General features: G+C 39.1%; 1 protein-coding gene across 2 annotated transcripts; it reads left to right on the top strand.

The window, feature by feature from the left end:
* Positions 1–1,305: 1,305 nt before the first annotated feature.
* On the top strand, positions 1,306–17,932 carry sarnp (SAP domain containing ribonucleoprotein). Of its 2 annotated transcripts, none has more exons than XM_062053544.1 (11): positions 1,306–1,461; positions 2,114–2,213; positions 5,558–5,601; positions 5,680–5,753; positions 9,274–9,325; positions 11,556–11,620; positions 11,999–12,036; positions 12,113–12,138; positions 16,896–16,964; positions 17,054–17,140; positions 17,218–17,932. In XM_062053544.1, the coding sequence occupies exons 1-11, from the start codon at positions 1,429–1,431 to the stop codon at positions 17,257–17,259; spliced, it is 630 nt and encodes a 209-aa protein (XP_061909528.1). In that variant the 5' UTR covers positions 1,306–1,428; the 3' UTR covers positions 17,260–17,932. The 2 variants fall into 2 exon arrangements, with proteins under 2 accessions (XP_061909528.1, XP_061909527.1); XM_062053543.1 differs by having other exon boundaries at positions 1,307–1,461; positions 11,547–11,620.
* Positions 17,933–18,934: the final 1,002 nt, after the last annotated feature.

The raw sequence follows: 18,934 nt of genomic DNA, 5'->3' as shown, positions 1-18,934 counted from the left end.
ACAAAAATAAGACATGCTACGTTTACTTTAGTAACGTTATATAAATTCATTATTACATCATTATATACTTGTGAATACCTTATCTTACAGCTACACTATTATGCCAGAAGTATTTGGCCACCCATCCAAATGATCAGAATCAGGTGTCCTAATCACTTGGCCCGGCCACAGGTGTATAAAATCAAGCACTCTCAGGAGCTCAGTGATTTCCAGCGTGGAACTGTCATAGGATGCCACCTGTGCGACAAATCCAGTCGTGAAACTTCCTCCCTCCTAAATATTCCAAAGTCAACTGTCGGCTTTGGTAGAGTACAACAGCAACTCAGCCACGAAGTGGTAGGTCACGTAAACTGAGCGAGAGGGGTCAGCGGATGCTAAAGCGCATAGTGCAAAGAGGTCGCCGACTTTTTGCAGTCATTTGCTACAGAGCTCCAGACTTCATGTGAACTTCCAATAGGCCCACGTACAGTACGCAGAGAGCTTCATGGATTGGGTTTCCATGGCGGAGCTGCTGCATCTAAGCTATACATCACCAAGTCCAAAGCAAAGCGTGGGATGCAGTGGTGTAAAGCATGTCGCCACTGGACTCTAGAGCAGTGGAGACGCATTCTCTGGAGTGAGGAATCACACTTTTCCATCTGGCAATCTGATGGACGAGTCTGGGTTTGGAGGTTGCCAGGAGAACGCTACATTTCGGACTGCATTGTGCCGAGTGTGAAATTTGGTGGAGAAGGAATTATGGTGTGGGGTTGTTTTTTTTTCAGGACTTGGGCTTGGCCCCTTAGTTCCAGTGAAAGGAACTTTGAATGCTCCAGGATACCAAAACATTTTGGACAATTCCATGCTCCCAACCTTGTGGGAACAGTTTGGAGCGGGCACCTTCCTCTTCCAACATGACTGCACCAGTGCACAAAGCAAGGTCCATAAAGACATGGATGACAGAGTCTGGTGTGGATAACTTGACTGGCCTGCACAGAGTCCTGACCTGAACCCGATAGAACACCTTTGGGATGAATTAGAACAGAGACTGAGAACCAGGCCTTCTTGACCAACATCAGTATGTGACCTCACCAATGCGCTTTTGGAAGAATGGTCAAAAATTCCTATAAGCACACTCTGCAACCTTGTGGACAGCCTTCCCAGAAGAGTTGAAGCTGTAATAGCAGCAGAAGGTGGACCGACATCATATTGAACCCTATGGGTTAGGAGTGGGATGGCGCTTCAAGTTCGTATTTGAGTCAAGGCAGGTGGCCAAATACTTTTGGCAATATAGTGTATATTAGATTGACGTAAATGAGCGCTTGTGAAAACTGCAGTTTGTCCTTCTGTCCACGGTGTGTCGCTGTGATAAAGTGGATTCAGAGTTTTGCCGCTGAGAAAGAGCAGCGCGTGTTTGATTGGAGGAAGTTGACTCACCAACAAAGAAAGATGGCCGAAGTGATAGAGCTACAGAAACTCAAGGTTGGTACTCCTACTTAATATAAATTATTTAACTCACAGAGGCCGACTTTCACAATGAATGACATATTATACCGCATGTTAGCGTAAATGTCTGTTAGAAGACTAGCGATAAAATGAACAGTTTGACCAGTACAATGTGTCCACCGGCTGCTAAGGCTAACCATTACCGTGTGGTCATGTTGTCCTACTATACCGCACAGACGTATAAACTACGTGATAACACACCTAGTCACAGCTGGTTTAGACTTACTTAACGGTCAAAAGAGAACGCATATCAATAAACTGCAACATATCCTGAAGTTTAAAACGCAGGTGACGGCAGCATGTTTGACCTACTTCGGTCTTGTAACAGCCACGATATTCTACTCCTAAACCTTACCATGAATTGATTACGTGGACCCCGACTTAAACAAGTTGAAAAACGTATTCGGGTGTTACCATTTAGTGGTCAATTGTACGGAATATGTACTATACTGTGCAATCTACTAATAAAAGTTTCAATCAATCAAAAAGTGCAGTATAGCTAAATATTTTCGTTTTTGATTTATCTGTAAGTACAATCAATAACGTTGCCAACCGCTATGAAATCAACGTTATTTTGAATCTGAATTGAAATGATTAAACCTTTTGAAATATCATTGTTATTTTTCAGCTTGCTGAGCTGAGGCAGGAGTGTGAAGCAAGAGGGCTTGAAACCAAGGGAAACAAAGGCGAGCTCATCGCACGCCTGCAGACCTACCTTGAGGAGCAGGGTGAGGAGCAATGAATGCCACCAGCGCACAAACCCTGGATTTCCACTGGATATGAAACTGATGCGGAACGGCACCCGCGTGGCGGCCTCTTTCCGTTTTAATTTAAGTCAATGTGTCCGTTTTCACCGTCTGCGGAACATTACCAGCATTCTGTCTACGTTACGCATTCAAGCGCTTAATATATGCAGAGCTTCTATATTTGCAGGACGCCGCAACAAATCCGTTCAATTTAGCTCAAATCTGCTTGTGTTGGACAGGAATATATAGTTTACTTTCAAAATAGCGATGTAACAGGGGTTAGTGCGTGTGCCTCACAATACGAAGGTCCTGGGTTCGATCCTGGGCTCGGGATCTTTCTGTGTGGACTTTGCATGTTCTCCCCGTGACTGCTTGGGTTCCCTCTGGGTACTCCGGCTTCCTCCCACTTCCAAAGACATGCACCTGGGGATAGGTTGATTGGCAACACTAATTTGGCTCAAGTGTGTGAATGTGAGTGTGACTGTTGTCTGTCTATATGTGTTGGCCCTTTGATGAGGTTGCGACTTGTCCAGGGTGTACTCTGCCTTCGGCCCGAATGCAGCTGAGATAGGCTCCAGCACTCCCCGTGACCCCGAAAGGGACAAGCGGTAGAAAATGGGTGGATGGATGGACTTTCAAAATAAAAAAACACTGTCTTAAAGGTGGATCGTATTTTACACTTTGAAACGTCCTAATGGACGTTTTTGATTGATTGATTGAGACTTTTATTAGTAGGTTGCACAGTGAAGTACATATTCCGTACAATTGACCACTAAATGGTAACACCCGAATAAGTTTTTCAACTTGTTTAAGTCGGGGTCCACTTAAATTGATTCATGATACAGATATATACTATCATATATACTATCATCATAATACAGTCATCACACAAGATAATCACAATTAATTATTTACATTATTTACAATCAGGAGTGTGGAGGAGGGGGGGGGGTAGGATATGGACATCAAGTAGTGGACATAGAGAGAGAGAGAGAGATCAGAAGGCATAAGAAAAAGTATCTGCATTTGGTTGTTTACATTTGATTGTTAGCAATCCGGGGAGGGTGTTAGTTTAGGGTTGTAGCTGCCTGGAGGTGAACTTTTATTGCGGTTTTGAAGGAGGATAGAGATTCCCTTTCTTTTATACCTGTTGGGAGCGCATTCCACATTGATGTGGCATAGAAAGAGAATGAGTTAAGACCTTTGTTAGTTCGGAATCTGGGTTTAACGTGGTTAGTGGAGCTCCCCCTGGTGTTGTGGTTTACGTTAAGGAAGTAGTTTGACATGTACTTCGGTATCAGGGAGGTGTAGCGGATTTTATAGACTAGGCTCAGTGCTAGTTGTTTAACTCTGTCCTCCACCTTGAGCCAGCCCACTTTAGAGAAGTGGGTAGGAGTGAGGTGGGATCTGGGGTGGAGGTCTAGCAGTAACCTGACTAGCTTGTTCTGAGATGTTTGGAGTTTAGATTTGAGGGTTTTGGAGGTGCTAGGGTACCAGGAGGTGCAGACACACGTAGCGACAGACATGAAGTCAACCTGTCAAAGGTTTTCAGGCATAATTTCACCTCGTTGACACAAATGGACGATTCTGGAGGTTTAAAATTAAAGAATAATATACAGTCATATCCTGGGCTGCTATATGGGAATATGGGAGCCTATGTGAAATACCAGCTGACACGGGGACCAAGAGAACAAGGGAGTGGTTGTGACAGCTCGCAAAGGATGATGATATCGTTGCTTGCTACAAAACATAGTTTATCAAGGCAAAAACTTTCATCGGTGTTGCCGTTTAACACTTATTTTTAATGGCAGGACCGAGTTTATTTGCTTCTGTTCCTCTGGAAGGACAGAATAAAGTGTTTGTGGTTTGCTTTATTACAACTTCCCTTATGTAATTATGTGCAAATTTGTGAGATCTCGTAAAAGTCTGCGCTATTCTGCTGCACGACGGATCCGCAACATTACGGCGGTGGGGATTGTCGTACTGTTCACTGGCGGTTTTGTTCAGTAACCGTTCCGCATTCAGTGGAAATCTGTGGTCACTTGTAAAGAGACATAATATTCTGTTGATACATAAATGAATCTACAGTGCATCCTTAAAGTATTCACAGCGCTTCACTTTTTCCACATTTTATGTTACAGCCTTATTCCAAAATGCAATAAATTCATTTTTGTCATCAAAATTCTACAGACAATACCCTATAATGCCAATGTGAAATCGTTTGTTTTGGGGGTGGGGGGTTGCACATTTATTAAAAATAAAACCTAAGTAATCACATGTACTTAAATATTCACAGCCTTTGCCATTAAGCTCAAAAGTGAGATCAGTATTTTTGGTTGTATCCACAGCGCAGACATGCTGACAACGCTCCAGACAATGGCGTGCGTCTTGTTTACATTTGGGTTTGGCAGCACTGTCTTTGGTAATCAAAGTCTTTTTTTCGGTGGTCAAGTTTTACTTGCATCACTCGTCAATAGTGCGCAAATAATAGACTATACATATATCTATTCAAACTGTAACGATCTGCTGGTGGTAATGTTTAACCTTCGTGTGGTTTGGATTTAATGTCGGTTTTTCCCATGTTTGCAAACACACTGTCCGTACCTGAAAGGTGATTGACGGAGAATGAGGAAGAGTTGACGTGTGTCCGGTGGGAAAGCACAGACTCGAGTCACGGAGATGAAAGTGTGTACATGGAAAATAAAACCTGTTGGAATTGTGCCATTTGTTATAAGATTAGTAATAACTGTTATTAATAGTGTCGGACGTTGTGTAATTTCTTCTGGGGGCTACAATGTATTATATTACTTTTAATTTGTTTTCAAGTTTACTTTCAAGGTGTGGCGGTAATAAAAATGTTGTGGCGATACGCCACAGTTAAATACATTAAGGGGAAACCCTGTATTTGGCATAAATTCCAGGCTTCATGTTTGGAGGAAACCAGGCATCGCTCATCACCAGGCTAATACCATATATGAAGCGTGGTGGTAGCAGCAACATGCTGTGGGGATGTTTTTCAGCAGCAGGATCTGGGAAACTAGTCAGGATAGATAGAGGGAAAGATTAACGCAGCAATGTACAGAGACATCCTGGGTGAAAACCTGCTGTAACAACAAAATGAGGAAAAAGTGAATCGCTGTGAATGCTTTCCAGATGCACTCTAACACACTATATAGTATTACATTATTCTAGTGTTTGCATACTCTAAAAACATTTGAATTGGAATATACTGTCTAGAATAATACTGCTGTCATGCATTTTGTTGTAATTATGTTTAACATTTCCTTTCATTCACGGTGGCGGCTATTCCGTTGTGCAACTCACAGAAGATGATGTGGATGTGGATGACGTGCTGGCAGATGATACAGTGGTAATGTGGTCATCTGCACTCATGTTACGCCGATAAACAGATTATTTTGTTTTTACTCTGTTTCCATTTTCATTTCAGGACTTTGCTAAGAGTGAGGAGATTGTAGACAATGGTAAAGTCCTTAAGGATTCGGAATCTCCTGTGGCCGAGCTGTGAGTTGACTCTTATTTTTTAAATTATATTATGCTGCAGCAAATTCATAGCTTTTGCGGGCCCTCCACACATACTTGATTTGATTAAACTGGACCCTGTCCATCTTTCATGTACAATACTAGATTAATTTATAGGGGTGTAACAATTAGTTTTAATGATTCGATCCAGAATTTGTGGTTGCTGATACGATTCAGGAACGATATTATTTTTTTTACAGTGATACGATCCGAAACAATTCAGTGAGTTGAAATCGATTCAATCAAAGTTTATTTATATAGCCCTTAATCGCAAGTGGGTCAAAGGACTGCACAAGCCACAACGACATCTTCGGCACAGATCCCACATCAGGGCCAGAAAAAACTCATCTTGAATGGACACAAGTCAGCAGTGCAGAGACGTCCCCAACTGATGCACAGGGTGGTCCAAACTGGGTCCCGACTTTGAACAGCGAGCGCCTCATCTGTGGTCACCTGATAACCTCTCCACGCAGGAGAGGGGGGCAGAGCAGAAAAGAGACGGCAGATCAACTGGTCTAAAAGGGGTCTGTTAAAAGGCTAGAGTATACAAATGAGTTTTAATATAGGACTTAAATGCTTCTACTGAGGTAGAATCTCTGTTACCAGCAGGGCATTCCAGAGTACTGGAGCCCGAATAGAAAACACTCTATAGCCCGCAGACTTTTTTTGGGCTCTGTGAATCACTAATTAACCGGAGTTCTTAAAATGCAGATTTCTGGCCAGGACATATTGTACAATACAATCAGCAAGATAGGATTAAGATAGACTGTTTAGTATTTTATATGTAAGTAGTAAAACCTTAAAGTTGCATCTTAAGTGCACAGAAAGCCAGTGCAGGTGAGCCAGTATAGGTGTAATATGATCAAACTTAATTTAGTAACTTTTTAGCAAAAATAAAATCAACCACTGTGACTATGAACTAAATTCTGGATACTTGACACTGCAGGTGAAGTTTCCTACATTCCTGTTATTTCTTGGAAGGGAATTACCATAGATTATAGTGGTTAAAATACCCCAAGATAATTACAGCAGCGTCCCGATATGCGTTTTCATTCCCATTGATCATTTCTAACAGTTCATGTGCGTTAGCATATCATGTATTTCCTTCAGTGCAGCGTCTTCCTTAGCCCAGGGGGATGTACACAACATTCACAAAAAAAATGTATCTTAAATATTCCACATTTTCAGAGCAGGAGTTTGAAATTATTTTACTGTTTGTGCGCCATGCTTGTTTAACAAGGGTAGCTGTTCCTCTAGGGCGGCACGATTATGGCCAAAATAATAAACACGATTATTTTTTATCAATATTTTAGTCACGATTATTTACTATGTTATGTAACACATATTTTTATTGCCCTTTCTATTTTAATCAAACCGTATGTTAACTGGGTGTTCAAAATGAAATATAATTTCAAAAAAATTATTCACCAGTTATAAAATAAAATTTACAGAAGACAAAGGGCTTACGGGTACTTAAAATAAATATGCCATTGCAGACTGCGACCATAAAGTGCAAACAAGTGGAAAAATAAGATTATGCACGCAAAAAACATACAAGGAACTAGGGATGATGTTTGATAAGAAATTATCGAGTTCGAGCCTACTAATTATTTATAATTAGACAAACAACACATATACAGTGTGATTTTGTTTTGTTTACAAGGAAAGAAAAACAAAAGTTAAAAAAGGGAGATCATGTCATATATGTTGTATATATATGTATGTGCTGCGGTTGCTTTAAGAACGTTGCGACAGCTGCCGTAAAGGAGGTGCGTTGCTAGCCTGGTTGATATGTTTGCGGTTGGTCGTAAAAGTGTTCGTCATGTGTTTGTACAATGCTAAAATCTCTCAGTAAAGTTATTCATTGGATTATACCTTTTTGTTTTGAACTTTATTACACCTTGGAGCGCTTTTTCCCATCCATTTTTTTCCTGCTTTCCCTATCTGCTCCTAATGACTGAGCTACGTGACGCCATTTCTTGTGATGTCACACGGGGCATTTCTGGTCGGGACGGGATTCGTTCCGAGGGATTCGAATAAAGAACCAACTCTTTTTCTTTACTATAGTGGTCTCGATAACGGGTACCGGTTCTCAAAAAGGGATTCGAGTCCGAGGACTCGGTTCTTTTCTTATCGAACAACCGGGAAAACCGGTTTCGAGTATCATCCCTACAAGGAACACACTTTACTGCTTACAGTAAATATAGGACATCCATTAATCCATCTATCTGCTACCATCCATCCATCCATTTTCTACCGCTTGTCCATTTCGGGATCGTGGGGGGTGCTGGAGCCTATCTCAGCTGCATTCGGGTGGAAGGTGGGATACACCCTGGACAAGTCGCCATCTCACCGCCTTTGTGAAATAAAACGGTATTACATCCGTTACTTATGCGTGTGTTTGAGATGTGGATGGATATGGGGTCCCTCGGTGCATGGTTGATGTTACGGTAATCTGTACGTCTGGGCTTTGGGCCGTTGGTGGGCGGACCGCTCTGTGAGCAACCGTAATTTTGTTTGGATTATTAGCTTCACGTCATGGGCAAACGATGGCGGTTGAGGAAAGAAGGGAAGTGTTTTTAATGCTTAACCTGTCGCAGAAACTCAATAATTTGTTTGTATTGGTTTTATATTTATTTATTTTTTGTTTTTATTCAGTCATTGGTGGAGCATAATATTGTTTTTAATATTGTTTTTAACATGGCTGTGCAGCACTTTGGAAACATTCTTGTTGTTTAAATGTGCTATATAAATAAAGTGGATTGGATTGGATAAATGTGTACACCAGTACAGCTTTGCTGTGCAATTTGTTGTGGTGTTTGTTTATACGCGCAGTAGCATTTCCGGGCGTGCGGAAACGAGCGGGAGGGGGCCTAGAGAACGGTGAGGCATGCGGGCGTGTTTCGGCGTTAAAATTTAAGTCACTCTACGGGAGAGAAGGGCACCAAAGTAATAATGCATTTATTTTTCTAAATCTTTTCAGGCGCTACAGGCGACCAGCTGATCAACTGTCAGTCACCCTCTCACTCACTCTTACTTGCTCTCACATGAGACCGCTGTCTTTCGGTCTCCCCCTGGTGGTTGGCTGACTGTTGGTTATGAAGGTACTTGAATTAATATGCAGCGGAGCCTGCTTTTTAAATGTTAATATCGCCGACAATCACCCTCATTTAATCGTAGCGGACAAAATCGTGATTACGATTAAAATTCGATTAATTGTGCAGCCCTGCGTTCCTCCTCTGAGTCTTGCCGCTGAAGTTGAAGTTCCTCCATATTTTCTGGAGACTGAGCATTTTGCCAGTAATATAACCAGAAGAGTCGGTTAGCCTTTCTTTGCAAGGTACAGATACATGCGCAGGTACATCGATCAATCGTTACACTCTTATTAATTTCGCTATTATATGAGAAAATGTGTGTGTTAATAAGTTTCTTGTAAGAGAACAGTTCAATTCGACACACTACTTTTTCACAATGGCTTTTTTTTTACATGTTTGTTTTTCAGGCCGGCTGAAAAGAAGATAGTGAAAATAACTCCTCCAGCAACTGCCGATGAAGTATGTGCAATATGTTTACTACTATAAATACACTACTCACAAAAATGTTAATTTCCGCATTCTTAAACATTCATTTTCACGTCAAAATATAGCTTTTGTGGTTTTTTAATGAAATATCAATAAAAAATAAGTTTGTTGAACGCTCATCTCAGCCGCAGGTACTCGCTGTTCCTCTTGCCTAAACGCTGAGTTGATGGTTAGCTAGCCATCGAGCTAGCTGTTGTTGCCTCCATTCGCTCTTCGAGCCACAAAGTTGACTGCTGTCCACTTTGTTGCTAATTATATTTGGATGATTAGAATCCGATCACAGTTAGTTCTTAACCGGTTGTAGTTGTATAGTATTTATTACTAGCCAGCTTTAAGGTATATTTTTGACGTGACGGATTGTAAACAGAGGTCACAAGACCAGATATATATTATATATTAGTCGTGGCTACAGGTTAGAGTTGCTAAATAGGAAACGTTTTCTGAGTTCTTTGCATGCATATTATAGAATTTTACATTACATTTTCAATGAGAATAATTTTAGTAAGTTATTTACTAAAAACACAAACAATTCTGTGGCACATGTACGGTAAATGTCAAAAAGACAGCTAAAGAGGTTGGTAGATTAGAATAAATCTAAGGGTAAAATATAGGGTAAAAATGCACACAATTGCAAGAAATGTAGTCTTGATTTTATAAATTTTCTTTCGGGGTTGGCATGGCAGCACTTCATGCTGATAGAAATGTTCCTCTTTTTTTCCTCAAAGGGTGCTCACATCCTTGAAAGTTCAAGATATTCAAGTTTTGGGTGAAATTTTAGGATGAGCCTAAAATGCACTATCACCTTTCACAGGGGAACTTAATCTGACCTTCTCTAAACTTGATTAGACATATCCGAGTGTTCAATGTTCTACTACGTTTTGTATAATTTGCTGTTCTCAAACAAACTTCATAATAGGTGTGTTATCATTGATGTCATGGTTCAATTAGAATTGGTTTTCAGGCCATGTCCACATGAACACAGATACTTATTAACCACATACTTTTTTATGCGTTTAGGCCTCTCGTCTACACGTAAACACACACTTTTGTTCTTAAACGCACACTTTTGTAAACGCTGGCCAGGGTGAAGAGTTTCAAAACTCTCCTCAAAGTATGCATGTACACTGCTCAATGTGCGCTGTCATTTCCAAAATGTAATATATAGAAAATAACACTGCCTTGCCTGTTTTAAACACACTAAGATGACTTATTGTAAGTTTAAATGTAAGCCTTCTGCTATATTCACTCTATAAAGATGAAAAGACTCATCAAAATGGGCTTTGAAAGACGCTATTGTTGCTACACTATTCCTGCAACACACCCGGTGGTCCCAATGACAGTCAGCTGTTTTGTTTAAGATCCACCTGATGGGGCAACTTTGACAAGCAAGACTTTTTGCTTTGTGTCATTAGAAATTTTTGACATTATCTAATGTTTTCAACCCATATTTAACAACAGATCATAAAGTTATTCACTTACTTGTGATGGTTCCATTTGTGTAAATGTATTTATATCACTAACTTTTTGAGAGTAGTTTAATTTGGCAATCGGTGTTTAGTTCACATATAAAACAATCCTTTGTGCTGGTGTGTATAGAAAATAATCACAACATTCTTATGTCCAAATGCTCCTACTGCCTGTAACTTATTTGAATCATATTATCAGTAACGATCAGCATGTGATTGAATTGTACACTATTAAAAAGTAACATTCATGAATTACGCCTTTTGTTGTATAGATTACCTCCGTTTCAAATGATGTGATAGTATTTGGGCAGCTAAAAATTTTATGTAACCATTATTTGTAATAAACAATGGGCTTAACACAGAATTTATGTGCGTTTCATTGAGTGCAAATATTTAATGTAAGTAATGTAATTTAAAATGGTGGGTATGTTTATAGTACCAGTCAAGTTTCCTTTAAACACACTTACTGTGCTATTGTCTATAAATGAGATGGTGTGTCCAAACCTTTGCCTGGTATTTGTTTACATCTTTGATATGTATTGATTGGAATAATGTTTGTATGGATATAGCTCATCCGTTGCTGACATGTTCTTTTTTTACATTGCAAAGTTGACGGAATGAACACCTTTGCTGGTTGCAAATCATTTCATTTTCAACGCTGCAAGTTTTGCAAAGCCCTCGTTTCCTACAAAAATTTCTGATTCTCCTGCTCATCCTTTCTTGAGCAGCGACTACAGAAAAGAGTTGAACGTTTCAACTTGCCTGCATCCGCTGAAGACAAGAAGGCCCAGCGTGCTGCGAGGTGAGTCAGCATGGATGCCATTGTCATGTTATCACATTGTCATTGTGATTTTATTGGCACAACTAACACCCATTGCATCATTATCACCACAGTGTCATTTGTGAAGCTCATTTCCTTACGTTATTTGAATAGAAAATACATTATTATAGTTTAGGCTTTAGTCTCATAATCTTAGTCCTACATTGAACCCATCCAACTCTCATCCGATAGACTGGAGCCCCTTACTGTGGTACATTTTGGACACAATTGACTAGTATGCAAAAATCCATTTGAAAGCATAACAACCAAGGGTGTGGGGGAAAATGGATGCATCAACACTAAACATTAACTTAAGTCCCAAACTACATGAAATAATAGACGTAATATTTCTGTTTTCAGGTTTGGCTTACCCAACAATGTCTCCAGTCCATCCACAGGTATGTGTGATTATTGTTGTAATGCAAAATATAATGCAATGAATTATATAATGTATTTCTTGTTTCTCCTGCCTAGGCACCACTGCGACCAGCAAAGCTACCGTAAGCACACACTTTGTTGAAAGGTTTTAGAAGGCAACTTTGTAACTCAAAACACTGTTTTTTGTAAATCGTTGCCCATTTGAAAAAACAACACAATTTTAACATGTAACATGCATTTTAAAAAGAAAAACAAACTTTTAGCAAGTAGTTAATGAAGTAATGTAGGCATTACAGCATTTGGTAATGGTGGTTGGCGGTAAAGTTGGTTTCACGTTGGCTGTTTGCCTCCAAAGTTACAGTAGGAGTTCACCCTCACTGTGCCTGGACTGTTCTTTAATGGTGCGGGATGTCCACCTTATGGATAGTTTATATCTTATTTATATATATTTTAGAACGAAAATAGATATTGATATGGAAACGATAACCTTTCGGAACCTTTAACGTATGTCAACAATCTATCATTTCAAACAGGTAAATTTCCAAACAAAATGAAATTGGCAAAGGTTGTACACCAGTTTACAAACTAGAGACCTGTTTCCTGACTTCCACAATTTTATAAAGTAGTTGAAAAGCTATTCAACAACAGATTGGACAAATCTCATAAATAAAAGTGGAAGACTTGTGGACTAATAATACAGATACAGAGCTAACATTTCAACATTGATGGCGAAAGAGATTACCAATGCAATAGGTGGTAAACAATGTGCAGCTGTGGAGTTATGGACTAAACTAAACCTTTTGACACAAATAATTATATCTTAGCAAATTACAATGGTTTGGTATGAGAGGGCTTGTCTTCAAATGTATAAGAAGCTACTTAAATGGGTTTTGTTTTTTTTCTACATTTAAAACACTTACTTGTAGTGTACATAACCTGGTGGTTTTTTATTAAACATTTTGCATAGATGGTTTTACAGACCATCTTCACGCTGCTTTCTGACCGTCTCCAGGATGCACCGTTTTGTGAGCGGTCTTATTTGCGTGCCTCCACTTCGACTGAGTCTTCTTCCCACCAGCCATGTTGTAGTTTTTAGCGTGCCCATGTCAAGTCTACTGATGGATACAAAGTAGCGAATAGTTCAATTGATATTAGAGAAGGCAACAGCAGAGGATGCATGTGCATGTACAAGACAGTCAGCCCCACAATAAGAGAATAGAGATAAAGAAGGATCTTACTGACTACAATGTCAGACTACAATGCACTGAGGGTAAACTATACCATATATAGAGATATCTGCTGATGTTACAACTGGGGGAAAACATCTCAAATGGGGCATATTCTAAACCTCTCGTTTTAAGGAAGTATGAACGAAGGCAAGATGGTTTTATAAATATCTCCGCAATGCCTTTGTGGGTTCATATCAAATTTTCAGGACGTATGCAGATCCTAAATACACAAAAACAGGCACCAATAGGTATGATAATGTGGTTTTGCATAATTGGTACCTTTAACCAATAGGGAGCAATACCTGAAGCTAGGCAAACATCCTTCTACAGCGCTATATATATTGCTGCGTACCCCAAGGATCAATACTGGGACCAAAATTGTTCAATCTCTATATAAACAGCATTTGTAAAGTTACAAAGAACTTAGTATTATTTGCAGACAGCACGACTGGATTTTGTTCAGGAGAGAACACACAAACGCTAAAAAATAGTACAAATTAAAAATATGTTTTGACAAAACCAGACTATCCTTGAATCTCAGTAAAACTCAAATAATGCTATTCTGTACTAGCAGAAGAGAAAGTTAAACACAAATATAGATAGACGGAGCAGACATTGAGAGAGTAAAATAAACCAAATATTTGGGTTTAATAATAGATGATGAAATGAACTGGAAATCTCATAAAATTTACAACATAAGGTGACAAGAAATGCAACAATAATGAATAAAACAAAATATGTTCTGGACAAATAATCATTTCATATTCTCTACTGCACGCTAGTGTTACTATGTCTGAATTACTCTGTAGAAATATGGGGAAATAACTTCAAAAATACACTTCATTCACTAAACGTGTTACAAAAAAGGTCAGAATAACACAATGTTGGTTATAGAGAATCCTTAAAACATTTTATTTATTAAATCAAAAATATTGAAATTCAGTGATTATGTTGCATTTGCAAACAGCCAAAACACAAAGCAAACTAACCTGCTACACAAGTGTCCAACAATTCTTCTCAAAAGAAGAGAAATATAACCTTTAGAGAAAAATCTAATTTAGAACAACACTTAAGACTTTTCTTGCATCAGAATGTGGAATTAAATGATGGAATTGATTAGGCAAATGAGTCAATGTTCTGATATTATCCAGTTTAGGAAACTGTTTAAACTCAGTGTTTACAAAGTAGAAAGAAGATTGAAAAAATGTTTTTAAATACAATAATCTTATTCATCTAATTATGTAAATTATAACTTATTTAACTATTTATTGAGGACATGAATATTTATTGATTTAAAATGTGTATGAATTGAGATCAGGAAGTGAAAAAATCTGTTAGTAATTGCTATGAAATGGAAAAGTGGTAGGTTTAAGGCTCAATTTGAATTCTCCCTCTTTCCCCTCTCCTCTTCTACTTGACTTGACTCGCTATGTCATCAATCAATGTCATTTGCCAGCAGTGTCGTAAGGCCGATGCGACAAATGCTTTACCTTACGATGCCGTCACACGCTATGTTCGGCTTTACCTGTGCTTTTATTTTCTTTCGCTCGTCTTTATTAAGAACATTTAGAAGACGTTTTTGTCGACACACGAAACTGCTGGCGCATCAGCTTGCGGTGTGTAAAATGTTTCATTGTGTATTTGTTTAAAACCAATATTTACGTGCAGTAGCAAAGGTTTGAAGTCTGACTAAAACCAGGAATGTCATTGTTATAAAAATCATTAATTACCCTTGTTACTTACATTTGTACGCTTCACTGGGTTTCTGGTCTGCCATCTCTCTCCTCGCACTTGATAGTGTATGGAGGTCTGCAAGCTTACCGGTACTTAGCTTCTAGGGATGTACTTCACCTTTCCCCCCTACCACACGGATAATTTGAACACCTCTTGATTGGCAATATAAACAAGCAAAAACAATGAAGGGGGATGAGGCTATTCCTACTCCTTTTCGGACATGTAGCGAGAAACTGGAAATATAAGATGTATTATTTTTTAACTGCATGCATGTTAAAAATAAACTTAAACCATTGTCTGGCTGGAGTAGGAGCTGGCTGCCGACTGGCACTGCTGCGGTCGAGCTGGGTTGGCTACACTGTCGATCGTGTTTTGTTACTTCGGTTTGTTGGTTGGCTTCTGCTTTGAAGACAGGATGTTTTGGGACGGGTTTTGCAGAGTCGATACCGGAACTCGCTACGCTGGTCGGGAGGCTCTTCTTTCTCATTATCGTGGCACGGAACATACTCATAACTCAAATTGATGCTGGCAACCTAAAGTATAACAAAAAGCCAAGCGACAAATACTCGTAAGTTGAGTTGGAAAACTACATACTCAAAGGGTTTATGTGTAACATATTCCTTACTCGTACACTTACACTTAGACTTTTAAAGAGGTGCCTCATGTTCACTTTTCTCTATTTAGACATATTGCCACCTAGCTGCGCCTAGTTACCAAACACACACACACTGATTCTAATGTTCATGGAAATGAAACCTCTGATATTAAAATCTGACTGTTATGACACTGATAATACAAACGCCCAGCAGGACAGTGGCAGATGAACTCGGACTCCCCTAGCTGCTAGACTGGCTAACTAGCAAAACGACATGTGCAAGTATTGGCGCTATTTTACAACCAGATGGTGTGACAGCGGAGAAGGCCAATCAAACGTTGGCAAGAAATAATAGCAGGCAGGCAACACAGGAGTGCATGTTTTAACAAAATGTCCTCCTTTTGCTTGCAGCAGTTTAGGAGTGCCGTATTTTTCGGACTATAAGTCGCTCAGGAGTATATGTCGCACCGGTCGAAAATGCACAATAAAGAAGGAAAAAATCATATACGTCGCACTGGACTATAAGTCGCATTTTTGGGGGAAATTTATTTGATAAAATCCAACATCAAGAATAGACATTTGAAAGGCAATTTAAAATAAATAAAGAATAGTGAACAGGCTGAATAAGTGTACGCCATATGACGCACAAATAACCAACTGAGAACGTGCCTGGTATGTTAACGCAACACATCATGGCAAGAGTCATTCAAATAACAATAACATATAGAACATGCTATACGTTTACCAAACAATCTGTCACTCCCGATCGCTAAATCCGATGAAATCTTCCTCCCCGGTGTCTCCTCTGGTATGTCCTTTCTTTCTGCTGCTCGATTGCTGTTCTCTGCTGCATATTTCACTACTTGTAATCTGCAGTATATGATTTCCTTTTCGGTGCCATTTTAGTTCAGCCCTTCTCAGTTTTTAAAAGTTACCGCCAATGTTGATGTGATCCATTTTAATAGCTATGGCAGTAACGTATAGCATATAGCAGTTAACATACCATGACCCACAATGCATTTCTGCGAGTGGCGATTGTTGACATGTGTGTGACGATTGCTGCCATTTGCTTCGTCTCTTACGCGAATGAGATAAATAATATTATTTGATATTTTACGGTAATGTGTTAATAATTTCACACATAAGTCGCTCCGGAGTATATGTCGAACCCACGGCGAAACTATGAAAAAAACTGTGATTTATAATCCGAAAAATACGGTAGTAGCATTCGTTTACACAAACAAGCATGTGTGAAAAAATAAGGGCACCCCGTGTATGTGAATAGAATTGACATTAACTTGAAGCTTCCTGTTTTTATCAGGTAAATGTTGATCAGCTGAAGAAAAGGGCAGAAAGATTTGGCATGAACGTCTCATCCGTCTCGCAGAAGGTGACTGTGAGCCATGTTGGCGTGGTTGGAATATATACATTGTACACCCCTTTTTGTTTTTAAAATGCATTTTGTGTCATGTCTGCCAGATGGAAGAGGATGAAAAGCTGAAAAAAAGAAAGGAGCGGTTTGGGATCCAGACAGGCAGTGGGACAGTTGGATCAGCAGACACGGAGGTAGATTTTATACCTGACAGTTGTGGTTTCTTGTTGTATCCGATTGTGTTTTTATGATTTTTTTTCCCCTCCTGCAGGCAAAGAAAGTAAAGCGTGCTGCACGATTTGGAATAGTGTAAAACATAAACTGTGTGTGTATTTTTTGTTTCTTTTTCTAGTTTTCATTTACCAAGGTTCAAAATGTTCTAACTCTTACTAATGGTCACCTTGGGTGTCAAAGATGCAATTAAATACAAATAGTTGGGTTCAGTTAATGGAAATTAATTTTTCATAACACATTCAATGCCAAATATTGCGTTGTTTTTGAATTGGCACAATTTTAACCATAAATGCTGAAACACAATGTCTCCAAATCGGATGCAAAATAACATTAACAATTACATTTGTCTTTTGCTTATCAAATCTGTATATCCTGACTGTGTATCTAAAATTCAATTGGGAGTATAAACACTTGATTTGCATAATTTACTTTTAAGTTTATTACTTTGATTATGACTAAAAATCTCCCAATTGTTCATTATAGTTTATTATCAGACAAGAAAATCATGGCCGTGGAAGTTGAAATTATGTAATATATTACAGACCGAGTCAGAAGAAGAACCAACTAACAAAAAGTTGTAATTTTTGTTTCAGCTGATCTGAGGGCAAATGTTTTTGAATAACCCACTAAAATGTAATAACTTGATTATAATTTGTTTTGTTTGTATTAAGTTGTGCTTTTGATGCCTGTAAATGGTTGAGTCACTGCTTCAGTTGTCCATTTTATAAAAGTAAGACTTTTCAATTTTCTTATATGGCCTCTGTTTAATTCCATCAGTGCTGTGTGTATTTGCCTTGGTCAGACATTGAAACTGTACAATTTGATGTGTCGTCATCAATTCTTATATAACATTTTGGGCTTATAAGAATTAAAATATACAAAAAAACAGAAGTTTGAAGAAAAGTGCTAGGACTTTTAAGTCTGTTTTTTCTCTGGTTGCACTGAAAGTGCTCGCCAAATACAATATTAGAATACTGAAATATCTTATGAGTGTACAGTGTTTACAGTATAGTATTTTGACAGTGGCAATATATTTTACCTCTTTACTATATAACCAAATTATAGCAGGAATTACAGCAAAAGTATTTGGACATTTGACTTGCAGTAATTCCAATCATAGCCATAGGTTTTAGATCAAATCAGATAGGTCTTTATTGTCATTGCACAAGTACAACAAAACTTTGATTTCAGCACAAACCCTTTCAAGATTAGACAAACAAACAGTGTACAGGGTTACAGAACAGGAACGCTTATGGGTCACCACAAGACTCCCCGTAAAAGATGGGAAAAAGGTAAAACTGGGGAAAAAGATGAGTAAAAAAATACAATCTAGACTGGGCTCCTAAGGGGGCTTAGTCTGGAGTGGGGAAAAACTTCCATGCAATGCACACATAAACACGTTACATTTAATCACGACAAACCCGCAATAGAGGGGTGGGGAGTTGGAGCCCTGGAAGGCGACCGCTGCTATGACGCGCTGCCATCCGACCATCACCCCGAGGGGAAAAGAAGCGCTGGTGAAGGCGTGGGGTGAGGGGGGGGGTGCCCAATTGTCTTGGGTGTGATGATGTAATGTTTTTTTAGACTGAGGCCGATCTGCAAAAGTTCGACTCCAGGTGTCGTTGAGGATGGAGAGTGGTCAAAAGTGTCCATCATTGAGGTGTTCTCAGGGGTGTTTTTCAGAACAGCCTGGTCCTGTTTTCACAGCGTCAAGGCCATTCAAGGGAGTCAAATCGTAGATTAGGATGTTTGTG

Source organism: Entelurus aequoreus, linkage group LG07 (assembly GCF_033978785.1).
Source record: "Entelurus aequoreus isolate RoL-2023_Sb linkage group LG07, RoL_Eaeq_v1.1, whole genome shotgun sequence".
Taxonomy (NCBI): Eukaryota; Metazoa; Chordata; class Actinopteri; order Syngnathiformes; family Syngnathidae; genus Entelurus; species Entelurus aequoreus.
Note: the sequence above shows the minus strand (reverse complement) of the source record. Positions and strands in the feature narration are given on the sequence as shown.